This window comes from Pteropus medius, unplaced genomic scaffold (genome assembly GCF_902729225.1).
Source record: "Pteropus medius unplaced genomic scaffold, Ma_sr-lr_union100, whole genome shotgun sequence".
Classification (NCBI taxonomy): Eukaryota; Metazoa; Chordata; class Mammalia; order Chiroptera; family Pteropodidae; genus Pteropus; species Pteropus medius.
Window position 1 is genome coordinate 2,186,505 of NW_024346065.1, and position 26,319 is coordinate 2,212,823.

The 26,319-nt window shown below is 48.3% G+C and overlaps 1 protein-coding gene, 1 non-coding gene and 1 pseudogene across 22 annotated transcripts in view; 1 reads left to right on the forward strand and 2 right to left on the reverse strand.

Annotated features, from left to right (window-relative positions):
* Positions 1-3,614: 3,614 nt before the first annotated feature.
* On the reverse strand, positions 3,615-3,745 carry LOC120612811 (small nucleolar RNA SNORA48). The gene has a single exon (XR_005655547.1). It is a non-coding gene; the product is annotated as a small nucleolar RNA SNORA48 (small nucleolar RNA).
* An 11,753-nt stretch (positions 3,746-15,498) lies between these two features.
* On the forward strand, positions 15,499-15,617 carry LOC120612821 (uncharacterized; annotated as a pseudogene).
* Positions 15,618-17,496: 1,879 nt separating this feature from the next.
* The window catches only part of TMEM229B (transmembrane protein 229B), a 34,889-nt gene continuing 26,066 nt past the window's right edge, over positions 17,497-26,319 (reverse strand). For 7 of the 21 annotated variants that reach the window (XM_039875278.1, XM_039875275.1, XM_039875276.1 and 4 more), the window contains 3 exons: positions 26,184-26,286; positions 25,860-25,975; positions 17,497-21,143 (listed from right to left, as the gene is read on the reverse strand). In XM_039875278.1, coding sequence (XP_039731212.1) covers positions 20,619-21,143; positions 25,860-25,868 — 534 coding nt within the window. In that variant the 5' untranslated portion in view covers positions 25,869-25,975; positions 26,184-26,286 and the 3' untranslated portion in view covers positions 17,497-20,618. Of the gene's footprint in view, positions 21,144-23,837; positions 23,921-25,439; positions 25,645-25,859; positions 25,976-26,183; positions 26,287-26,319 lie in introns of all 21 variants that reach the window. The other 14 variants (XM_039875288.1, XM_039875291.1, XM_039875290.1 and 11 more) reach the window with 13 other exon arrangements.

Sequence of the window (26,319 nt, forward strand, 5' to 3'; positions counted from 1 at the left end):
TGGAGGAACCACCAAGGCTCTACAGAGGAGGGCGCACTTGATCAGGGCTTGAAAAAATGCATATGACCACAAATGTAGCCCCAGGGAGAAAGGGAGGAAGCGCATATGTCTGTCCAACCTCCCATAGGGGAAGAATTTGTTGACTATGGTCAGAAATGTGACAGAACCAACAAAAGTTACATTAAGTGAGATCTGTAAGTTGTGAACCAAAAAGTACAACTCTGTTTGTTTTGGAACAGTATAAAATAATTTTTCCAACCAAAAAAAAAAAAAAAAATAGGAAATAAATATAAATTAAGAGCACCTTGTCATAGAAGACCTAACACCACCACGAAGTATTTTGTACTATGAAACCTGTCCTCTCACCTGCAATTTGACAGGAAAAGAAGGGGAAGGGACATTCCCAGCAGAGGGCAGGGCACAGGCAAGGAGAGGAGAGCCACTGTTCTGGGAACGGCAGGGGGTCCTGTCTGGTCAGAAATGGGAGGACAGCAACTGCGTGGCCCTGATCAAGCCCCTTGCTGTAAAGGAGGAAACAGGTTCTAAGAAAAGGAGTGCCCTTGCCTTTTGTGGCCTCTCGATGATGAGCATAATAAAGCATGTCTCCAGAGTTGTGATTTTAGGGCACTAGCTATAAACATCCTAGCTGACTTAAGAACTATATGTGTGACATAGTGTGGAATAATAATTTAAAAAAAAAAAATTGGTCTTTGCTCTCAGTTCCTGGCGCAGAGTTCCTAAAACCCTTGGAATTTCTTCATAGGTGAGTTCTGTGAGGTGTGAGCCAAAAAGGACAACTCTCTTCTAAAACACTATAAATTCCTCGCACAGGAGGAACATACCAGAGGACGGACACTGTGGTATATCTCACAGATAACCAAGCCCCAGTGTCTTTTGCTATTCACAACGAGCCCTTTTGAACAGCCTGGCATTTATACTACTGTGGTCACTCAGGGCGGGACGCATTAGATAGCTTCAGGACAAACACTGATCACCAGAAAGATCAAACATTTCCTAACCTCTGAGGAGGGGATCAGGGTTGGAGACTGAGTTACAAAAATTCTGGAACAAGGAGATTTGGAGAACTTCTAGGGTGATGAAAACATCAAAGTGCTAGGTGAGTGACATGCCCTGAGAGGGCATGAAGCTCCCCCACCCCCACCGACCTCCAAAATTTGCCCTATGTATCTCTTCCATTTGGCTGTTCCTGAGCTATATACTTTACAATTTTAAGTAGAGCACTTTCCTGAATTCTATGAGTCTTCCTAGTGAATTATTAAACTTGGGGGGCATTGCGGAAACCCCCCCATTTGTAATTGGTCTGATAGAAGTAAGGGTTGTCTGGGGACCCCACTTGCAGCTGACATCTAAAGTGAAGTCAGTCTCATTGGACTGAATCTTCTAATTTCTGGGACCTGACACTACCCCCAGGTACAGTGTTGGAACTGAACTGAATTGAACTGTTGGACACCTAGCTGGTGATAGGAATCTGAGAATAGTCGTGGAAAAACAACACACATTTGGCGTTGGGGGAAAAAAGCACACACTTGGAGTCAGAAAAAAATGCGTTAAAAATGGTAATTCACAACGAAACATCATCAACCTAGTTTAGGGGAGATAATTTACAAAGCAGCTCATACACTTCACAGTTTGCTTTTGGGTATTGCAAGGTCCTTTTGGCTTTAAACATGCCTATGAGAGACAGGGCTTCCCAGGAAAACTAGACCTCCTGTGCATTTTAATGGCAAGCTGGGGGGCCCAGACAGAAGCACTGGAATACACAAGTTCCCTCAGTCCCTGTCCTCTCTGTCACTGGACGGGTATAAGAGGAGGGTTCCTGGGGCTTCATGGCTTGGAAGCTCCCTGGAGGCATTTCCTTCTAGAAGGATGTGGAAAGAAGAGGCAGGACCCTGGATTCCATCCTGGTTCACCCACAGGTGCCCTCCGTGTGTTTGGGCAAGTTGCTTCCATCTTGGGCATCAGTTTTCTCATCTGTAAAATGAGGGGTACTGGATTCAATGACGCTAAGGTCCACCCGACCCTAAGAGTGGGATTCCATGGCTCTGACTCAGGGAGGGTGACCCAGAATGCTGGAGGACACAGTAAAAGAGTAGACATGGGGGGTTGTCACATTGAATAACAGTGTGTTGAATAAAGGAATTTTTTCAGAGAAGCAAAGCACCTCCAAAGTACTCCTGCCTGCCTCTGGGCCAGATGCCCTCCACAAAATCGGAGCAGAGAGAGAGAGACAGGGTGGTGGCCCCAAGTCAGCAGAGGCTGCGCTCCCGTAATTGGAAGGGTTCCCCATCAAGCAACCCACCCTTTGCTGTCCTGGCTCCTCCCCAGCATGTCCGTTCCCAGGAAGGGGCCACCACCCCACATTTTCCAGGGTCTGCCACTCTGATGAACCATTAAGACATCGAAGGCTCATTTGATATGCACATGACACAGCGGGGAAGGTGCGCTACTATGCTACATGGTAAAATCAGAATTCAAAAATATGCCTGTTGACTTGAAAGATGGGTTGAAGTTAACGAGATTATATTTAATAGGGAGAAATGAGAATCCTAAACTCAGATCAAAAAGACCAGCTAGACCAGGGGTTGGTGAACTCTGGCCTGTGTGCTAAAAGCCAATCTGCAGTAGCTTTTGTAAAATTAGGGACACGTTTGTTTATATGCTATCTAGGTCTGCTTTCATACTACAAGGGCAGAGTTGAGTAATTCCCCAGGGATTGCATGGTTCACAAAGTCTAAAATATTTGCTATCTGGCTGACCCCTGAACTAGATAAAGAAGTCCAGATGGAGAGATTTGAATTTATGGTAGCTCAAGTGAAAAGGTGTGGTTTCTTTTGAAGCATGTGATTATTTAGTCTGCATTAATAGCATTTTAATGTTAAGACAAGAAATGTAATATATAGATAGGTCTCCTTTAGATGTAAGAATGCAAAATTAGCTCAGCACAAGAGGACTATATCAGAAGGACACTGAGGTATCTCAAAGATAATGAAGCCCCAAAGAAGGCAGGTGAGCCTCAGAAACAGTCTAATGAGGAACTGTCTCTCCATCTCTCTCTCACCTGTCACCTGTTCTGCCTATAATTGCTTCCCGCAGTATCGACCAGCTTCCTGCACATGGCAAAAATCATGGCTACAGCAAGTTTTCCATCTCTATTTGCTAGTTTTCACCAATCTTTGTTTTTTGTCTTCTTTCTCAGCACATAGAAAGTTGACATCTACATTTCTCAGCTTTCCCTGTAGTTAGGTAAGTGAGGCTATAGATTGAAATCTGACTGGGGAATATGGGCAGAAGCTACTCAGAGCAGGTGGGCTTCTGTACACTGCTCGCCCCCCACCCCCACCCCTTCATTACCCTCATCCCTTTCTTCATAGCTCAAAGTGAAAGACTATTAAGAGCATGGAACCTCAGGATAGAAGGCTCTTGGATCCCTGAATTACCAGTTGGAAGAGAACTTCCCAGAAGAAGTGCCCAACCCCATTCAACTTTGCAAGGGAATACATTTTTATTGGTTTAAGCCACTAACATTTTAGGGTTGATTTTTTTCAGAAACAGGGTCACTATAGCTACCCATAGCCACTAGTTGCTTTTTCCTCCCATGTGTCCAGGCCATGAACCAGACATGAGCACAGACCAAAAGCCAAGCTGAGATGAACAAGGAGTTACTTTGTCCCTGGCTGATATGCGACAAGCACCACCAAACCAGGTGCCACCCAGATCAGGGATACCACCGAGTTTTATATCTCATAGTTTCAGTCACCAAAGAGGCACTCAAGCCCCCACATCCCAGAAAATGAATTGCCTGGAGCGGGTTAAATGTAGTGTCAGCCTCTCAGCCGATCAACTGTCTTTGAGGACAGAATCATAGGCGAACATGGAGGCCTCTACGAAGACTGCATGGATGGAGTTTTGGGGTGCTGTTTCCAGAAGAAAGCCTGGAGAGTTGGAGCGAGTAGAGAAGAGGTAGGAAGGGTAGACAGTGGAAGGTATGCCGGCCTACCGAGCACTGGATGTTTGTTCTGATCATCGTATCATGAAAGGTATCCTGAGTCAGGATTCCCGACAAATCTATGAGAACGAACTGGGAAGCGAGGGAGCAGGGCGGTGAGGAAGAAGCCTCGAAGGGCCCCGACCTAAGAGGTAGAACTGCAGGAATGGGGGATATTTCATCTAGAAAATAGAAGACTTGGCAGGGACACAGGGACTCTCTTCAAGTTGGTAAAGGACTGTCCCACGAGAGGGGACCCTGTGCTCCTCCATAGGGCCACACTAGGCCCAGAAGTTGGACATGACAGAAAAGTCAGACTGCAGCTAATTTGAGGAAGAACTTCTAAGTGTTCTGGCCAACCGGGAAGGGTTCAGACTCTCTCAGGAGGGGCGAGCTGGACATCACGAGGACGCATCAGGCAGCTCAGTTAGAGCTGCTGAAGATGAGGTTCCAGCGTGTTCCTGTCCTAACTGCACATTCCCCTCCAATACTAAGGTTCTCAGGATTTAAATTGGTCCCAGTGTGACAAAGAGGCCAAATAAACTCTGATATGGTGGTGGTGGTGGTGTGTGTATGTTGGGGGCAGGGGGGAATACGACCTATCAGCATGGTCTACATTGTCCAGAAGCCAGCCATTGCCCTCTGGAACTTTGGAAGAGGGCTGCTGTGGGCTCTCAGGGGACCCTGGGAAAGATGCCCTGCTGCTAACCCTGGAAGCCAAGGCTAGGGGGCAGGGAACGGTGATGGGGGGACAAGGAGAAAAGATCTCCTGACAACTGTCCCAGCACCTTATAGGCCAATGGACTAGGACAATACGTTCTCAGAAACAACTTAGAGCAGCTAAGATAGTGCTCCATGGCATAGAATCAAGGATCTTCTTTCCTCATTTTATAGGTGAGACCCAGGTGATGGTGTGACTTAAGTTACATGCAGGACCAAGATCAGAATTCTGCTCATTAAAGTCTTATAGAAAGCAGAGCAGGGTAGAGTGGTGCTTAGGAGCACAGACCAGAGCTAGGCCATCTGACTCTGCTACTCACCAGCTGTGTGATCTTGGCAAGTTAGTTCTCTGTGCCCCAGTTTCTCAAATATAAGATGTGACCAGAGATAGCACCTCCTTTAGAGGGCTGTTCCAAGGATTGGGTTGGTTATTATTCCCAAGGCTCAGTGATCTACATAGACAGGAAGATGCACATCCAGGATTTGAACCCAGATCTACCTGATCCTGAAGACCAACCTTCTCCTGCTTCCTACCCTCACCATCCTGCCTTCCTCAGCCCACACATGGAAGTCTTCTCTGTTGTCATTTCTGGGAGGGCTCCCTTGGTCAATCTTGTGTGCACTAGAAGCTTGAAAAGCTTCTCTTCTCACACATAGGGAAACGGAGGTACAGACATCACAATGACATGTCACCTTCAGGAAGGGGAATTGAGTAGTGAAGCCTGCATTCGATGTCTTTTGAGTCAGGTTCTTGATTTGAAAGTAACTGGTGTGCTCATAAGCTGCTCAGATGACCCTTTCAGGCCTGGATATCTGCTCGACCCTTGGGCTCTATGTCAAAGATGCTAGATTGAATCCAATTGCTCCCTTCTCTGATGCACCTGTTAGCCATTGTGCAAAGGCAGCCCCTAGTGGAGGGAGCAGGAGAACAGGGATGGACAGCACCAAGAAAAGCATCCTGGCATTCAGATGGTGAGAGAAAGGGCCTGTCTGAGGCTCCAAACCCATCCTGGGAGGCCTCCCATAAGCCAGCAAGTCCCTGGATGCTGACTTGCTAAATCCCTAACCACCTTCCCCTGGGTCAGGCTGTCGCCTTCCTGCCCATCAGGGATGTATAAATAGATCTTAGCTGCACCTATTTTTTCCCCCCAAAGTTGCTGATGGACTTAGCTGTTCCTAATCCCGTGTCAGGTCAGGGTGGTGTCCCTGTCTCTGTGATGATGGGTTAGAGGCCCAGAGCTGGGATGGAAAGCTGGGGAGTAGAGAAGAAGCTGCTGAGTCAGAAATGTGCGTAGGGCGTGGCCATCTGCCAGGCCTTGGCTGAGGTTTCTGAGCCTGGGAGGACGTGGTGTAGAAGATAGCAGGTTTAAAACTCAGTTTAGAGCATCGGGCACATGGGAGGCAGTGAGGATAGCTATAATCACAGATTCCGGCTCTGCCACTTACCAGCTGGCTGATCATCGGCAAGTTAACCTCTTTGAGCTTCCATTTTGTCATCTGCAAAATGGGGAAGAATACTTCCCTCTCAAGAGAATCTTTAAAAAGATACTAATTCCTCAGTCATACAGCAGAGCAAGGGCTGGAATGAGGACGGTGTGGGGTGGGGGTGAGAGCCTGGCGTCCTGGCTGAAGTGCTTGGGTTCAGAGCCTGGTTCTGCCACTTTCTGGCTCCTCAGTTTCCACACCTGTAAAATAGACATAGTCGCAGTTAAATGCTTCAAGCAATTGTTATGAGGATTTAAATGGTTTAATACTTGCAAAGCTCTTAGAACAGTGCTTGGCACATAATACAAAAGAGTCCGCTAAATACTCAGCTGACGTTCTTGTTCATTCTTATAAACGCATGCAACTTCACCTGTTAAAATTCATTTTAAGTATCTGGTAAACAAATCTTTCTCGAAACTGTCCTCGCTCCCTTGTTTTAAGGATGGCACTGTCAACATCTTTTCTTTCATGTGGCACTAAATACACAATATCCCCTGACCTTTTTGTCAGGCCTCGGGATCCCTTCTAATCGAAAAGTCAACAGCAGCCCCTGTCCACACTCTCCTGTTTGTAGCACGGAACTCAGCCAGGGTTTTCTGAGTGTGTAGAAATCAAACACTTGTCCAATGCACTCCATGATCTGAGGACACTTCATTCATTTGTTTGTTTATTCATTCATTAAACATTAATGGGGCCCCCAGCATGTCCCAGGCACTGTGTTAGGCATCGGTGGCATAGGATGAATAGCTAAAGTCTCTGCCCTCAGGGAGCTCTCAAATCGAGAGACGAGAAGACCAAAAAGTAAGAAAACAGATCATTAATGTAGAGTTTTATAAGTTAAATCAGAAGGAGAAGCCATGGGTCTCATGGGAACACAAAAGAGGGACTTTAACCTAGGTTGCGGGGTTGGGAGCAGTCTCCTGGAGGAGGCGACATCTCTTTTTTTTTTTAATTTTATTATTAGTTTCGAGTATACAGTACAGTACATGGGTTAGACATTTATATAGTTTATAAATTGATCCCCCTAATTGCGCTTTCTCTCCTCTGGCTCTCCATCGAACATTCCCTGTGCCATGCTCCCCATCCCTGTGACCATCTATCAACTATTACTTTGTACTTCTCTAACCCTGTGGTGATACCTCTTAAAGGGCACCCTCCCCTGGCACCTACTGAGCACATCCGGATGCTGCTGGCCAGCTGCTGCTCTGGCATCACTAAAGGGGGGCTGACCCAGTCTCATCCTGCCTTCCTCACTTCCTGGCTGTTCCTCAGTTTTTCCTCCTTGCACGCTCCCTCCCACCACCGGGCCTTTCATATACCATCCCCTCTACCTGCAATATTCTTCCATCCCCACCTTGGTTTCCAGTAAATGACTTTTTTCTTTTAGATCTTGGCTCAAATGGAACTTCTTCCAGGAAGCTTCCCCTGACCTCCCCGACTAGGTCAAATCCCCATTAGAGATGCTCGTAGAACTTAGTACCCCTATTTTGTAGCCCCAACATACACACTATGTGACTATTTCATCCTCGCCTCTCCTACAGGTCAAACACAGAATGAACGAATAAATGAATGAGTAAATAATCAAGGAATAAGACAGGACAATGTGTATGTCAGTCCTTAGAGACTATGGAAATTATTGCCTCCTTTTAAATTCATTTATAATAATCACTTATTTATAATAATTATCACTTATATATAATAAACATTGCAAAGGAGTTCATTTGTTCATTCATTTATTCTCTCATTCATTCACAAATATTAATTAAGCATCTGCTTTAGGTCAGGCATAGTTCTTAGCACTGGGACAAGTTAGACACATGTCCTACCCTCTAGATCTTACATTTTGGTGGAGAGGACAGAATAAAGAGACAAATAAATGCACAAGGAAAGAAATCACACTTTGGGAAGTGGCCAGTTGTCACGACCCCACAGGCACAGTCTTTCACAGCTTTTTCTGTCTTCTAGGACAACACAATGAGAAAGATGACATGGACTCAGAATAGGAAACCTCCCTGGGAAAGTCCAGCCAGTGAGCCAGGCTCAAGCCACCTTGAACTGGCTCCCTAGTGCAGGCTGGCCAGGGAGTCTCTGTTGTTGGCACCAGTACCCTGGAGCAGCAGGCTGGCTGGGCCAGGAGATGACAGAACATCTGAGGCCCTAGCTAGTGGTGGATAAGGACATGGCTGCTCTCTGGTGCCAGGTATCCTTCTCAGCTGGCCAGAGAGCTGCTGTCGGCTGCTGACCTCTATGGCCTGACATGTCCCTGCCTCAGCAGCCAGGAGTAGGAGAAGAGGGCGGAACCAGCCAGTCCCTTGTGACAGAAAACCCTGAAGCCCTTGAAAGCTGAGGAGACGGGCTGAGGTCAGCGCTTGCCTCTGTTCCCTCATCGGGGGTGAACTTTAGGCTTCAGATCTTTGCTGCCCTGAAAGAGGGACTCCTTATAGTGAGTAGATCCAGGGGTGACAGATTCAGGGGTGACAGAATCAGAGTGGGGATTGCTCTAGGGAGAAGAGTATGGTGGTAGACCGTGGCGGAAGCAGCCTCCTCCTCAGGCTCAGAGCTGATGGAATGATGTGCAGTTCTCTGTCCTTTACAGACTCACAATAACACCTGCCAATTCTCTCCTCGTTCATTCGATAAATGCTTATTGAACTCCTACTATGTGCTGGACCCACACTGTGCTGGGTGCTTGAGATGTGGCAGTGAGGGAGACATGGTCTTCGGCCCCCCTCAGATCACTTGAGCACTTTGTTGTTTCAAAAGCATTTGTTATGATTTCAGGTGATCCTCATTACATTCCTGAGTCCCCTGAGAGATCGCTATCATTCTCATTGATGGATGGGCAGGAGGAGGCAGAGAAGAGTTAAGTGCTTTGCTTAAGGATAGTTAGATAGGACCAGCAACCAGGTCATATTCAGTTCTTTGCCTACTGCCCCCCACTCCCAAGGGGAGTCAGGGAAGTGGTATTTTATATTGATTTTTAATAGTTCACCCTGACCATTAAAAAGGCATAACTTGATGAGTTAGGGAAGGCTCTACGGAACCCCTGACCTCGTTTTCATTATTCACTATTTCATTTTTAGCACCTTCCTCCTGCTACAGTCAAGGCCCTTGCCAGGCAAGGGGATGCATCAGAGACCTATTTAAAGTTCTCGCTTTCAGCACTCACATCACACCCTGGTGCCCATCTTGACCTGCCCTCTTAGAAGGTCTCACTGGCTGGACACAGACCCAGCTTGATTTGAAGTTGAAAGGCCTCCCAGGTGACACATAAACTTCTTAAGGGTCAGTGACACAGCTTATGCTTCTGTGCCTCTTCCAAGCACCAAAGAGCACCCTGTTTCCCATGTAAGCACTCAGAAAACCCTAATTGATTAGTTGATTGGAAACAACAAATATATAGTCAAAGTGCCTGGAAATATAATCTCCCAAAGGCTGCCAGCTAGCCGGGGGCTCAAGGGACAGGTGCTTTCAGATCAATGTGCTTGCTCATCCCCAAGGCGAAGTTTAAAGTGAGTGACTGAGCATTATTTTAGAACAGTGCAAAATTGGAAACATGCAAATAGAGGAATACCTTAGCTAACTGGTTATATTAAGATTTTGGAAGATTATGGTTTTTAGAAATGACAGTACAATGCAATACAATACAATGCAATATAATACAGAGAGATGTATACCAGTTACCAAAGTGAGAAAAGCATAATATGAAAATAATGTAGAAATATACATAATACGCTTACAAAGCTGAGAAGAAAACTTGACAATTTAGTAGGCTCTCTTTCTTTTCTTTTTTTAAATTCACGAAGCAAAGGGAATGGTTGTATAACAAGGTCATGTCCACCACACTGTGTGATATGATGGGAAGAGTCCCTGGGCCAGGTGAGCAGATGACCCAGGGATCCTGGTGCTGCCAATTATGGACCATTTACTCTTGAACAGCCCACTATCCTGATCTTTAGTTATCTGTCAAGTGAGAATATTAATACTTACCCTGACTATCTCACAAGTAAGGATGTAAAGCCATTTAAAGTCTTTATTTACCCCATTAGTATGATATGCATAAGTTTCCATGTAGAAATAATGTGTTTGACTCTGGGGTGCTGACTTACACCTGGCTCAGAAGTTAGAAATATATAGTCTATAAATGTTACTATTTTTCTTAAATCCAAAAAGTCTTACAAAATCCCATGGGTTTGGGGTAAGGAATCATGGACCTGTACTAAGCATATTAGACATATTATTTTATTTTACTTAACCTTTATAATAATCCTATAGAGTAGATTTTATCATTCCCATTTTACAGATGAAAAAATTTGTGTATATACAGATTGAGTAATTTGCCTTCCTATTAATAGTAAGTGGCCTGACTGCAGAAATCCTTGTTGGAGTGACATCTGCTTTTAACTTGTGAGACTTACAAATGAGAATATTTCTCCTAATATCTGACATTGATTGCATGCTAAGCACTCGACAACTCTGAGAGGGATGGACTTTTATAAGCCCCATTTTCAGATGAGGAAACCGAGGCTTAGACAGGTTATGTAACATACTTGAGTGAATCAGGGACCCGGGATTCAAACTCAGGTCTAATGACTCCAAAGCCCGGGATTTGGATCTTTTGTTGGGCAGTCAGGAAGTTCCCAGGGGAACGTGGCGTATAGAGGGTCACATTCTGGAAAGACTGAGGAAGGGTATGGCCACAAACAGAATTACGAATGTGGAGCGGTTTGCCTCCTTCCATTTCCTGGTCCTTCCCCCTCCCTTGCCCGTTCCCTCCCTGCTTCTGGACAACAAGGTCAGCTATCATCTCAAAGACATGAACTGTAAGCCAGGATTGGATGTCAAGCGCCTTTGGCAGAGTCATAGGAAGAAAAAAATATGTGAATAACCAGAAAGGATTCACAGATATGTCAATCGGAAGGAGAAAAAAAATTGTTTCGTAGGCTATTCATGGCCTACACAAAGGGAGAAATGATGACTTCTTCCTGCAAAGGTGCCATCTGGTCCTGCTGGTCAGCAGGCCTGAGATCCTGAGGGAACAGATTGAGTGAAAGTCAGCAAAATAACACCTCACGTCATTCTGTTTTCATTTCTAAAGCGATCCAAGGAGGAAGTTTGCCCTTTGGTGTTGAAGAGGTTCAGACTCTTGCCTCTTCAGAGGTTCTGCCTCCTGCCTTTCCCTTTGGACTTGGTTCAGCAGGAGAGACAGGGCAAGTCAGGGAGGCCGTGGGCACTCATTGTCCTTGACTGTCCACCAAGAGGCTTGGCCGACTGTCTGATTCTAAAGGACTTCTGGGGACCTACTGCAGAAAAGGACAGCTCCTAAATCAGATTTATCTGGTTTGGGCACAGAAAGTCCACATCCTGGGAAACTCTTTAGTCCCAGCACAATTGGTCACCCAACAACGGACAGGATGGTGGGCAGAGCTGGCCAATGAAAATTCCCCCAAGGACAATGGTCACAAGACTTTTAATAATAGGGATGTTTAACATTTCATTTTAAGATATCTGCTGTGCTGAACTGGAACGTAATGTCTCCTCTGCTTGCTCCAAACCTTCAAATAGTTACTTCTACACTCGGCCTTGGACGGGCGGCGGGTGGTGGGGAGCAGGCACTAGAATATGCTTCCAGTGAATTAAACTAAACTAACTAAATGTGAACTAAATCCATTGAGCTAAATCTCAGAGGGACTCGGTGTCTTGTCAAAAGCCACACAGATAGTAAGTAGCAGAGGCAGGGTTAAAAGTAAAGTCTGTCTGATTCAATACCTGTGCTTTTCCCCCACCCTTGACCTGCTCTGGGATGTCCTAATACTGCCCAGGCCCCGGAGACTCCATTCTGTGGGTGAGAGCTCCCAGATAGCTTCAGGAGGGCTCTGCAGGCCCAGCTCACAAAGGTTAGCAAATATGAGGTGGAGTGTGTGTGTGTGTGTGTGTGTGTGTGTGTGTGTGTGTGTGTGTGACAGAGGGGGGTGGGGAGGGAGGGGAAAGGAGGGAGAAGGAGAGAGAGGAAGAGAAGAAGAAGGGGAGAGGGGGAAAGGGAGAGAGAGATTTAGTTTATAAAACCCTGCAGGACCCAGCCTGGTACAAGCTGCCCCAGGGCTGGAGTGCTTATGTAACAGGTAGAGAGAAGGGTTTGCAAAAACCAAACAGACCATCTTTTAGTTATGCTGACCCCAACTATGACCCAGCCTCCAGGAGGACAGGACAGACGCTAGGGGGAGCATGGGGCCTCAGGCTCTGCCTACAGTCTTCCCCTGCCTGGTCCTGATCCTTAGGAGGGGTTCTGGGAGGGGCTGGGCCAGGCCTCCAACTCTCCATCTTCCTCTTCACCCCATCTCCTCCTATCTGGGCCTTCAGAGCCTGCACACTCTGAGCCCTGCCCGCCTCTCTCACCCACATCTTGTACCACTCCTCACCAAGTTCCAGCCTTTTATCTGTTCCTCAAACCATCCAAACTCATTCCCATCTTGGACTTCTGTCCTAGCTGTTTCCTCTGCATGAAATACTCTCCCCATCTTCATGTGGCTGACCCTCCTCATTATCCAGGCCTCAGCCCAAATATCATCTCTTCCAAAAGACCTTTCGAGGCCACCCAATCTAAAGGAGCTCTGTATTCATTTGCTTACCATCTGTTTGAATGTATTATAACTTCTTGTTTCCTGTTTGTTTATTATCTGTCTCTTCCTGCCTTAGTTTAAGACATTTCGTGATCCAGGCCTGGCTTTCTGTGGACTTCATTGTTCACCCCTGATTGCTTCTGCAGACCCATGGGCTTCCTGGTCTCTCTGGGTTCCCAGCCTTTTCACACGTTGTCTTTTCTACCTGGAGGCCTGCTCTTCACCTCACCTCCTGCTTCACCCCTCTCCTGGCTATATCAGGCATACAAATATTTCCTGACCCTGTAAATCAAGTTCATTCTTTTTCCCTAAGTCAGTCCATCAGAATTCTTGGTGCCCTGAAATTCAGGTGAAGTCGTCACGCACGGAGGGCAGAGACTGAGTCTGCTTTGTTCACTGTTGTCCCACAAGCCTAGCACTGGACGTGTCGCATGGTAGGGTGAATGAGCAAATGAAAGGCTGCTGCATTGACAGCACTGGAAGAACTTAGCTACTGCTGCTGGCGGGCTGTCACATGGAGAGTTTCCAGGGAGACAGGTCCCATCCTGAGTTTTCTTGAACTAAATTGAGAGCTGGGGCCAGGGAGAGCTTGAAGTAAACAGATCCCAATGCTGCTGGCTGTAAGTGAGCTCATCAGTCTGTAGTTAGGCTAAGGGAAAGAGTAAGAGTGTTCCACGGAGAGGAACACAGGGGCCGGAGGCCCAGAAGGAGTGAGCGGGAAGCTGCTGGGGAAACTATAAGTCATTCTTCCTGGATTGCACAGGACTAAGGGGGAGGCAAGAAATGAGGCCAAATCACAAAGGGCAGCATAAGCCTCGCTAAGGTGGTGAGCTTGATCCTAAAGGTATTGGGAGATTACTAAAGCATCTTCAGTAGGCAGTGAAATGGTCAGATATACATCTAAACAAAAATCACAGCAGCTACAGGCTGCATCTGGGGATGGAGAGCTCCATCCTCAACCTAAATCCTTGCGTTCTCTCCTGGGTTCACCCGCACTGTATTCTAGCTCTCGCTCTTAATGAATTCCTTTCTAAATGGATACAGGGTGCAAAGGCTTCAGCAGAGATCTTCCTTCTTAACCTCCATGGTGGGTTGAAGGGCGGCCCCCCAAAAGATACAGTCACATCCAAATCCCTGGAACATGTGAATGTAACTGTATTTGGAAAAAGGGTCTTTGCAGGTGTAATTAAATTAAGGGTCTTCAGATGAGATTGTTTTGTATTACTTAGATGAGGCTTAAATCCAGTGATGTATCCTTCGAAGAAGTAGAAGAGGAGATGGAGACAGAAGAGGAGGAAGCCATGTGGCCATGGAGGCAGAACTTGGAGTGATGCCGCCACAAGCTTAGGAGGCCAAGAAATACCACAGCCATCAGACACTGGAAGAGGCAAAGAAAAATTCTTCCCAAAGACCTCCAGGGCCTCCTGCTGACACCTTGATTTTGGACTTCTGTCCTCCAGTATTTTGAGAGAATATATTTCTATTGTTTTAAGCCACCCATTTATGGTACTTTGTTTTAGTAGCCCTAGAAAACTAATACGACCCCATTCTTGAACTGAGAAGCTTCAGCCTCAGGACCCTCTGTCATTGATGAACCCTTATAAACCCGAAAATTTTCTTTCTGTTTGGAAGGTGTGATTGTGACGGAGGCAAGAAACCAGACCAGGCTACCTTCTTCTCTGTGCTGTTTGGCATTGAAAGGACACCTTTCCCCACACCAAGAAAGCGTATCATCAGAGCGAAGCAATGGACAGATCAATGGAGCTGGGTCTTTGGCCAAGGTCCAAAGACTGAGAGTGAAGCTGGGACGCTGGCAGGGCTTCTGCGAGGACTGATGGTTTGGAAAGGAGAAGTAGGACAGTGAGTTGACCCCTGATGGTTGGGCACAGATATGGCAGGAATGGTTGTCATACAAAGGATTCTTAGCTTCGGGTTCCCAAAGGAGACTTGGTGCTCTGGAACATCCAGCTTGGCCTTTAGTGTAGGCTTACTGGGGACGATTCTCGATGAGACTTCATTTCTCAAGAGTTCCTCAAAGCACGCACTGGGTGCTGGCTTTGTTTTGTACTTACACATTTAGATACCTTCCAGGGCACAGTCAAAGTCTGCAGTTCTGGTCAGTGAGAAGCCAGCCTACCTCTGAAGGCGCTGGAACTCAACCTACAGGTCTGCAGTGTCTCTTCCCTGGGGAATCCTCACCTATCCCTGTAGACGAGTCAGATTCCTCCGTTGGAGGCTCCTCTTTTGAAGGACTAGCAACATCACAGTGATAGAACGATCTGCATGAGCATCCATGCAACATCTTTCTCCCCAGCTAGCACCCCAGTAACTAGCCTGATCCTGGGCTCACTGTAAGTGTCCAATAAGACTCTGAAGCACTAACTAGGTTAATTCTCAGGCCCATCTGAGTTTTCAGAAGGAGAAAGTTTTCATCTGGTAGTTTCCAACCCTCTGAGAACACACACAGTTAAGGGCCCAGGCTTAATCTCAAGAGAAGGAAATAGAATCAAAGGGAAAAGGCCCAGGGCAAAGGCAAAATGTATATGGGAGAGAGAGCTGTCAACCCTAAACCCAGGATCGCAAGAGTCCCGAATTTCACAAACCTCCCTGCGCAAGGAGGGATCCTTGCGCCAATTGTTTAAAGTCTTATCTAAACTGGCATCCCAAGTCTACAGTCATGCCACCCTAAACAAGCCCGATCCCATCTGCTGTCGGAAGCTAAGCAGGGTTGGGCCTGGTTAGTACTTGGATGGGAGACCACCTAGGAAGACCAGCTGCTGTAGGTGTAAAAAATAAAAAATAAGGGATTGTAAGTTGACAAGGTCTTTGCAATCTGTGAGGTCAACCAAGGGTTGCCTCGCCTAAAAAATAAATAGATAGACAGATAGATAGATAGATAGATAGATAGATAGATAGATAGATAGATAGACAGACAGACAGACAGACAGATAGATAGATGATAGATAGATGATATCTAGATAGATAGATAGATCGAATGGCATCCCAAACCTCCTTCCTCGTCACCCCATCTCTCCCCCAACTGAACATTAACTTCTCTTCGTGATTAGCATGTGGATGGGCTGGACTCTTAACGACATTCGAATCTCATCAAAGTACAAGAGGGCACCTGCCTCATCACAAATCCTGCCCGAAGTGTCTTCAGCTCACACTGAAACAAAAAGAGTGATACAGTAAATCGGGGCTGCAGACTGGTTGCCACCAGATCGCTGCTATAAAACAGGGAACGAATGATGCCCACCTCAGATGAGGGAAAATGCAGAAACGCCTGTGAGCCCCCTGTGCCGTGCCCGGCCATGGTCACAGTACTTGCAGTTGTGGTGCTAGCCATGTATGACGAGTCAATTGCTCCCTTTTCCTGGACCTGTTTCCCTGCCCACCAAACAGTCTGGACAATACACCCTTCTGAGATAGGCACCCCCAGCAGAAGGGCAGGGTCATAGTCATTCATCCACTGTTATTAATTAAGCATTGGGCAAAGGCTGGGCAGATTTTATAAGATACAGCCAAGGTCTTTGGCCTTAACTTTCCTAGAGAATTTCTCTCGATGTAGTGTTGTCAGAAGACCCCTTTGGATTGGGTGAGGACGTGAGGAAGGAAAGTATCAAGAAAGGAAGGCACTCACTGGATCTGGCCAGTTAGGAAAGGCCTTGAGTCCACTCAGCTTTTTTTTTTTTTCTGGGCCCCACCTCTTGCTTCTGCTCTGAAGTTCCATAGGTAGACCCTGTTTCATTATGCTTGCCTCTTTCTTCCTATAGAAACCTGCTCTAAGGAAATAGCCTTATAAATTTGTTTATAGTAACATGTAAATGACTGTTGAGCCTTTATACTTGCTCAGTTTTATACGGGGAAAATCTTTCAGTCAAATGAATACCTTCAAGTGCGAGAGGCAGAGCGCCTTCTCAACGATTCAGAAAGCACATTGCCTCTTCCATCCAGAAAACCAGTGTGTTCTACGGCCTGGTTGTGGAAGGCGGGTGTTAAGCCAAGTGGGTTTAGTTGAACTAAGCAAATTCTGAACCCTCTGTCCTCTTCCTGGAAGTAGGAAAGTGGGTAGGAGAACGATGGGAGGAGGGGAGGACAAGGGACGCTAGGTAGAGCAGAGGTACACAAAGTAAGGAAGGATCACTCCCTCCAAATGCACATCTCAAGGGGCGCAGTGCTACCAGGGGACTGCAGAACTCTGTTTCTTAAAAGCGTGACTTTCAGTGTAGTGGAAAGTAAAGGGCATGGTCTTCCAGCTCTTTGGGGGCACCCTCAGTCCATTCCTGGGCCCTCCTGCCCCTTGAGACATCCCAGGTCATGGCTGATGTGTTCCAGAAGAGCTCATTTCAAGGCCAGCTAACCTGTAGCCAATCCGGATATTATCCAGGACTCCTCAGCTGCCTTGCAGCCTGGGAACAAGTAAGGCCTGGACCACATTATGCTGCTGATGGGGGTGGGGGGCGGGGTGGGTGGAGAATTCCGGGGACCAGAGAGGGTCAGAGTAGAGACAGTGAAAAGGACTGGCAGGAAGAACCACCTGCCCTACCCAGCAGGCCTCTGATTCAGGACAGTGTGATGCCAGAGTGTAAAGGGCCTGGCTTCCAGCAACCCCTAGGAAAGGGCTTCAAAACAGAAGAAACAGAGATGGGTCAGAGCCAGTCCTAGAACACAAACACCGGTATATTTTATGTGCATGAATGTGAAAAGAAAGAGAGACCAACAGAGACAGAGCAGGCAATGGGTGCACAAACCAGTCACGTGTCCTTCTGAAGAGCGCCGCAGTTTGGAGACAGTCCCACCTGCCTCAAACACCCTTTTGCAGAGCTGGGGTGGGTCAAGGTGGACGGTCCTCTCCTGGCCTTAGCCATAGCTCCTCCAAGGCTGGCCTCTCTATGCATCCCTTATGATTATGTCTGCACAGCCCAGAGCTTCATAAGTACCTGTTCTCATGAACTGACCCCCTCAGTGGCTTCCTCCCCAGGAGACCCATGCAGAGGCCAAGGGACCAGGACAAAAGGGACTCATGGGCACTCCCCAGGTATTATTGCTGAGAATAAGCATAGGCCATTGTGATGCCATTATGACTCACTGGCATCAGAGGGAACAGGGCACAAAGGACAAGATACCTAGCAGACACCAGAAGCAGTTCAACCATGCAGGGCAGCACGTGGTGATCTGTAACTCAGAGATGCTGCCATGTCCAGCGGCGAGAGGCCCAGGACACCAGAGGTTCATAAATAGCAAGCCGACTCTCCCCACCAGGACCTCCACTGCTTGGCAGGGCTGGGATTACTCCACAGTTTGAGACCCTGGGCACTAAGGAATTGGGGCCCTGAAGATGCCCAAGAAAGAAGAGCTGAAGTCTGGGCTATCGCCAGTGAGCTCTGAGCCTGCAGATGCTGTGGTCAAGCCCTGGCTCATTGCCTCCCCTTGCTGGGGGCTCTGTGCCCTATGAGGGACAATGGGAGCTTTGGGGCACCTGAATGAAACAGAAACAAAATGTTCTGCACACTGTCAGGCAGGCAGGTTTACTTCGGGACCTCCCATACGTGGGGGTTTTTAGGGCCCAGAGAGAAGATGGTGCCAAGGAATGCCCATAGGGCAACATCTGGAGCAGTCAGACTCGGTGGGTCATTCAAGGGCTTCATCGGGCTGAGAATTTTGGAAGCCTTATGTTGGGAGACATTAACAGACTGACCTTCGGATTCTGTCGTGCTAGGGGAGAGCAAAGGCAGATAGTGTGGTCTAGGGGCCCCATGGGGGCCTGCAGGGGTGCTGGGGTCCAGGAGGCTGAGACTGCATGGTTGGGGGAGAGGACCAAGGAAACAATTACCAAGAGGACACATGGAAGCCAAACAATATTCTTCTTCTGGAATCCTCTCCACCTGTAGATGGAAAGCAATCTACCCCCACTGGAAACATGAATCCCTGGAAGCCCCAAGCCCTGGAATTGAGGCCACAGTAAAATCAAAGGTAAGACTGGCCCCTGCAGAATGTATTTCCTGCCTGGATCTGAGGAACCTGCCCAGGACACAGAGACTGGGAAATACCCTTCCTCCTGGGCAGGGTCAACTGCAGAAAGCAATCCTGCCAAAGGCAGAGTCTCCCAGCCTTTCTCCCAGTCTGGGACACGACTTCTGCCCACACCCAGCCCACCTGTCCTGGCCCGGTGCTGTCTGCATGACCTAGGTGGAGAAACACAGCAAGAAGGAGGAGATTCTCTCCACGGGTGGTATTATCACTTTTTAATGTTCTATAAAAAGGGAAAGGCTAATTTCTACCTAAGAGGCCTAATGTGGTCAAGAAGAGACCATGTACCATGGGATAGGCTGCATTCTGATGGACCCCTCCCCTTGGAGAGTAGGGGCAGAGCTGGAAGTGGGCTGAAGTGAAGCTTTCACCTGTCCGCTGCCAGCAATGTACCTGTCACAGGAAAGCAGGGCCACCAAGATGACAATGCCTGTGAGCGTGGCAGGGTCAATACTGTTTAAGGAGCAAGCTCAAAGTGTCAGCATTGCCGGGAGGGGTGGGGAGGAGGTAGCCCTGAGGAGGTTTTGCTGCAGGGCTGGGGCTATGGCAGAACCAGAACTGATGCCTTCCCCACAAGGATGCTCCAAAGTCCCTCCCAAAGCTGAGAGGCCTTCATCTTTTTCTCCCTCGCACATCCTCCATGGGTCTCCAACAACGGATATTGCTCTTCCATCCCCTAGAATGCTAGGTTGCCCCTGACTGGCTTAAAAATAAACCAGTCAGGTGTGCCTATACCTCCCCACCACCACAAACACACACATCGATTTGTCTCTAGGTCCCCACTGGGGATCTGTGGGGCCCATCTCGGCCTGACTGTGTGTTGTGCGTATCATTCGTTTTTAGCTGGGCCACTGTGGGGAGTGGGCACGGGCGGAGGAGAGCACCAGGGCACTGCCACAGCCCACCAGACTGGGGCATAGTGGAGGAATGGCTGCAGAGGGCGGGCGGGGTCTGTCCCAGGGTTCTAGCTCTGGCAGCTGCTGTGTTGGCTAGGGCATTGGGGTTGGCAACTGGTGGGGTGATTGACATGGATAAAGGGCTGCTAGTGGTAAAAGCCTTGAAAATAAGAGAAAAGGGGGAAACGCCACCGAACACACAGGGATTGAAACCTCCAAAAGCCCAAGGTTGGTGGGAATCCAGCACCAGGGGGACCCCAGAAGGCCAAGAAAGCAGCATGGGGCCCTGGGGGAGGGGAGGGGAGCCAAGGGAAGGCCTTCCAGCCCTCGCAGACAGCTGCCAAGCAGCCTCCTGGCTGCCCAGTCTCTTCTTGGGCTGCAGCTCGGCAGGCTCCCGGGGAGGTATTGGTTGCAAGCAAGCACCTGAATATTGCCTAATGGAACCAGCCAGAGCCTAACTAAACCAGGTGACAGGGCACCAGGTGGCCAAGGCAGTACCCCAAAGCCTCCTCAGACCTTGCCTCCCACCGTTTGCCCACTTCTCAGAGCCTCTTAGCCAGGACAGGGCCTTCTGCTTCCAAAGTCACCCAGGTGGCCTAGTCGCTGCTAAGACAGAGGTCTCCTGCTACCAGCCTCTGAGCTGAGCAGAGACCCACGGACCGTTCTCAAAGTCCTGCCGCGACACCCCCACCCCCATCACCGGCCCAGGCCCCCAACGCCTGTGCACAGCGGAAGGAAAGGGGACTGTACGAGCCCTACAGGGCTGAGGCCGGGATGGGGCAGGGAGCAGTTCCACTGGCTTGGTACCTTCCCCCACAGGGCCCAGGTGAGATCTGCCCACCCCCACCAGCCCCCAACTCAGTCAGTCTTGACGTGGCCGTTGGCCAGGGCCAGGGGTTCCCCGGGCAGCCCAGGCTCAGCGTCCTTGTCAAAGCGGAGGCGGAGGGTGTTGCGGATGATGAACTGCTCCATGATGAGGGAGCCGCAGAACCAGGGCACTGCGTACTCCAGGGTGATGAGACCCATGAAGTCAAAGTCGAACTGGGAGTAGTCCCAGGGGCAGGCGTTGAACTGGCGCAGGATGAAGCCAGTGGTGAACTCCCACAGGTAGGTCCAGAGCGTGTAGATGAGGCAGCGCACCAACAGCGGGCAGCGGCCCCGCAGGCGCAGGTACATGCGCTCCACGATCAGGATGGAGGTGCCGTAGATGAAGAGCGCCCACACGCTCGTGACCCCCGGGAACTTCCAGTTAAAGTTCACCACAAACTCCCAGGCCGCCGTGAACATCACCTCGCAGAAGTAGCCATGGATGGCATACAGGTACCAGCGGGACAGCGCTGTCAGGGGCTCCGCGGAAGCCATGGCGCAGACTGGGGCCAGCTGCTGGGGACACAAAAGAGACAGGTGAGGGAAGGAGGAATGTAGGGAGGGGGAGAGCCTCTCCTGTTTCCTTCCCACCAACCAGACCAAATCTCTGATGTAACCTGGGCAGAGTGGATTCCAAAGCTGCCTCTACCGTTCCCTTTGGTTACCAACCATAACCTTGACTTCATTCCAGGTTCATTACTTTATTCCATATTCCTTACCTTAGCCAGGCGGGCATGAGAAGTGAAAGGAAGAAGTCAAACAATCCCCGTGGCTTCCTCAGAGTAACTCTACTCACATGCTGCTTGGAAGGAGGTGTTTACTGCTCTCCCTACAATAACTTTTTTGGATTATCTGTGGTCAGTTAAAGAGTCAGCTGTCCTGGCTCACTAATCACCCCCATTTCTAGGCTCCTAGCTGATTTCTCACCAGGCCCATCCACCAGGGTCCCCGTCACTTCCCCGACTTCTTCTTAAGCAGTTCCACATTATTCATATTTCTGAGATCTTTCTAAGCATGCTATCACATTCGCCTTTAATGTGTGTGTATTCACATATATACAACATAATATTTACCATTTTAACCATTTTTAAGTGTACAATTAAGTGGTATTAAATGCACTTACATTGTTGTGCAACCAACCACCACCACCATCCATCTCCAGACCTTTTCCAGCTGAAAGTCCATATTCATTAAACACTAACTCACATCCCCTCCCCAGACCCCGGCAACCACCAGTCTATTTTGTGGCTGTAAGTTGGACTACTCCAGGTATCTCATTTAAGTGGACTCATACAACATCCATCCTTTCGTGGCTGGCTTATTTCACATAGCATAATGTCTTCAAGGTTCATCAATACTGAGGCATGTGTCAAAATTTCTTTCACTTTATAAGGCTGAATAATATCCCATTGTGATCTATATATCTAAATACATCACATTTTGTTTATTCATCCATTAAGGGGTTGCTCCCACCTTTTGGCTATTGTGAATAATGCCATTTTACCATGCTGCTGTGAACACGGGCATAAATATCTTCTTGTGTCCCTGCTTCTAACCTTTTGGGTATATACTCAGAAGTGGAATTGGTGGGACGTATGGCCATCCTGCTTTTATTTTTTGAGGCATGGCCTTGCTGTTTCCCATAGCGCCTGTACCATTTTACATTCCCACCAGCAACACACAAGGGTTCCAATTTCTCCACATCCTTGCCAGCACTTGTTATTTTCTGGTTTTCTGATGATGGCCATCCCAATGAGTGTGAAGTGGTAGCTTGTGGTCACATTTGTCTTTAACTGCTCCATTAAGTGGGGTCTTGGTGTTTAGTTTCGATGTTGAGAGGAAACCAGCGGCTAACATAGGAGAGAGTCCTCCCCTCCCTTTCTTATTCCCCTTTCTGTCCTCTCTTTGAACCCTGGCCAGTCTTTAAGGCCCTGTCCTGCTTCCCCAAAGACTGGCCCAGCCCACAGGCCTCTCTGCTTTCTCCTCATCCTTCACCAGCAACTGTCTGAATCACTCATTTGGCCCTTTATCAAATGCCACCCTATTTACTATTTTGAGGCACATGCCCTTTTGATCCAACTCGCCTGTGTACTCCTTGAGGGCGGCAACTGTTTCCAGTCTTCTGCTCTGCAGCCATGGCACAGGCCTCTCCTGAGCAGGCATTCTCTAAATGACACATATTATTTACACAGAGGGTGGGGAGGGGAGTTCAGAACTGCATCAAGAATAGGAAGGCAGAGCAGGAGAACATGAATCCCAGCTCTGCCAGCTGCCAATGGACACCAGGCTTGACATTGCCGTCAAAACCCTCTCCAAGGTGGGAGCAGGGTCAGAGGTTAACGAGATGACATCTACTGTCTGCTTGCCTGTCTGGGAAACCCAGTCTCATCTTTCAGCTCCGGTTGGCCTTCTCACAATAATACCCACCCTTGTGCATTGCTTCGTGATCTTTCAAATACTCTCGTTCACATTTCGTCATCGGTTCTTACACGGTTAAGATTCATGTGAAGGGCTGATAGTTTTACTCCCATTTTTTAAGAGAGACAGTCGAGGCTCAGAGGGAAGTCATTTGTCCCATATTCCAGCACCAGTAAATGGAAGAGCTGAGACTAGAATCCACAGCTCTTGATTTCTACTTCAAAATTCATCCCACTGCATACTACTGTCCATCTGTTAGACATGAGTGTCTAATGTTACTCCCCTGCTCAAAAACATTCAATGGCTCCCCATTTCCTAATGAAACCCTATAGCATCTTTGGCCTGGCATTCAAGACTTTCCATAATCTCACTTCAATCTTTCATTTATTATTACAGCTTACATGTCTATAGCTTGGCAGATCATGGGACTCAAGAATTCCACTATGAGACTATGAGTCCTCTGGGAGCTCTGTCCTACTCTTGACTGCGGTGGCTCTGCTCCACTTGTCTCTCATCTCCTTTCTGGGCCCAGGGGACAAACCCCAGCACATTCTTCTCATGGCAATGGCAGAGGCACAGAGCAAGTAAGCCTGGCTGCACCAGCGCTTTTCAAGACTCTGGTTAATCATGCCCATTAGCATCTTATTGGCTGAAGCAAGTCACATGGCAAAACACCAGGTCAGCCATTAACTCCTGTCCTTTCTACTTCTTAAATATCTTTGAAATTCATCTCCTTCTCTTCATTCCTTTCTTATTGCTGCAGCTCTGGTTCAAGCCCTTGTCATCTCTCACCTGGATGACTCCAAACAGTCTCCCAGCTTGTCTTCTTCCTTGCCTGGCTCCTTTCCAATTCACTCATCTCACTAGGAAAGAGCCTGTAGAAACAGTAATCTTTCTAAAATGCAAATCTGATGTTTCTCCCCACTTAAAGCCCATTAGTGGATCTTTAACATGTACATCGTAAGGCTCAACCCCCTAGGGATGGCTGGCAAAGCCCGTTTGTGACCCACCTCTGCTTCAAATCCTGTCCTCCAAACCTTTACATTGCTGTTTTTGCTACCTGGGCTGTCCTTCTCAACTGCTACCACCGTCATCACCATCCCCACCCATGGCCCATGAACTCATAATCCCTCAAGAGTCAGCTCCTCTTCCGTGAAGATTGTCCTAAGCAGCTCCAACTCCAGCTCTATCCACTGCCCTGTCTGTCCACCTTTGCACCCAGCTCATTTCTGTGACACAGTCACCACTCAGCTTTGCCATGATTCATCTGAAGGCCAGCTCTAGGAGCCACTCGATGAACGTTTGCTTAATACAATGTTAAGAGAAAGAAAGCAGTACTTTAACCTGAATATTTAATATGATTTTGATTTTGCAAAGGCATACATACATGTAAATATACCAAAATTTTAGCCACAATCATCTCTGGAGGGTGACATCATAAGTGACTTTTATTTCCTTCTTTGTACTTTTCTGTACAGTCTACCATTTTTTTTAAATAAGTACATATAACTTTTATAAAAATAAATTTTATCTAAAAAAATTTGTTGAATGAATATTACTCATCTTTGTGCCTTGTACATATGAGATGCTCAATAGATTTACCAGACAAATGAACCTAAGGAAACAGCTTCTTGACCCCTGAGCCACCCCCAGCAACAAACCATGACATTCAGGTTTGAATAGAGCGTACTGGTTAAGCACAGGGACTCTAGAACCTAACTGCCTGGTTTTTCATCCTGACTGATACCTCCCACCTGCAGGGTCTAGGGCATCTTACTCGACCTTTCTATGCCTCAGCGCCTTGTAAGTAGAGTGAGGATAATAAGAGTAACTACCTCTGAGGGTTATTGTGAGGATGAATGAGTTAATAGATATACACTACTGAGAATACAGCCAAAGCTTAAGATAAGGTGGCTGTCATTCTGGCACCGAGCCAGGCTTCGTGGTTGGCTCCCGTCGCTCAGAGTGCCCTTTCCTACCTTACCCCTCACTAGCAGTCACACAGTCTTCCTTGCCAAGCAAGACAGGTCTTCCCCTCCACCCAGAGCACCAACCTGGCAGCCAAATAACTTGTGAGAACAATAATGGTACATACAGCCTGAGGGAGAAGGAAGACTCAGCTGAGGAGAGTCAACGTGAGCTTCCAGCTTCCACGAGGCTGAGAGGGGAAGGGTGTCAGAAGCAGCCCTCTGGAGGCCAGCCTCGAAAAGAAGGGTGGAATGAAAGGGCTAGTGTTCCTGGCACGGCTTCTCACACCCTCATGTCATCCTGAAACCCCGACACACCACTCCGCTTCCCGCCCTACTCAGGCCCCTCCGAACTTGGGTCTGTCTACCTGACCTGCACTCGCACCCCTGGCTCCTCCTTCCCACAGGATCTGAGGAGAGGGCTTACCATTTAGCTGTGCAGCGGCCTGACATAACAAGTGGGTTCGTCACTCAGGTAAGCTCCCGACCTTGATGCCGATTTTATAACCCTGCTCTCCTTGCCCTTTGGTCTCATCTTTGGGGCCGCAAAGAATGGTTTCCCAATGAGTAACAAATCAGAGGCTCCAGCCACCCCTGGAGCAGGTAACATGGAAGAGCTGGATTCCCAAACCCTATGAGCAGAAGCAAGATTAAAGAAGGAGCTGTTAAAGGGAGACAGAGGGTAAGCTGCTGAACAGAAGAGCGGATGGGGGAGAAACAGGGTCAGCCAGAGGCCTGGATTCCATTTCTGGAATCTTCTATACCTGTAAGAACAAAGGGAGGTAGAGAGGAAGCAAACCTAGGCAAGGTCAGACCAAGTCCAAGGGGTCACTCAAGGAGAACACACCTGGTCCATTCAAGTCAAACGGAGGAGACTGGAAGTCCGGCTGGGGCCAGGAGATAGGGGTGAAGACGGGGACCAGGGATATGAGGAAGTGTAGTCAGCTGGGATGGCGGCTCACGCTGTGGTGGGACAGACGCTGAGATGAGAGGCAGGCATGGCTTGGGTGCATTTTCAGAACTCCATTCCCCAAACCCATGTCTAATAACCGCAGGAGCGGTGCTTATACTCTGAGCTAGGACAGGCTCATGCACCCTCTGCTGAGCCCAATGGACACCTATCCCTGCCCGGAGTCCCCTCCTGAGCCCTTAGCCCCAGACCCTGTGGTACCTCCTTGCTCAGCCTGGGATCAGAGCCCTGGGAGAGCCGCCATCAGGAAGTGGCAGCAGCACGCTGGACGTTGCCTCTTTCTCCCGGTCACAAACACACCATCCTGAGGACCATGACACAAAAATGGGACAGCCCA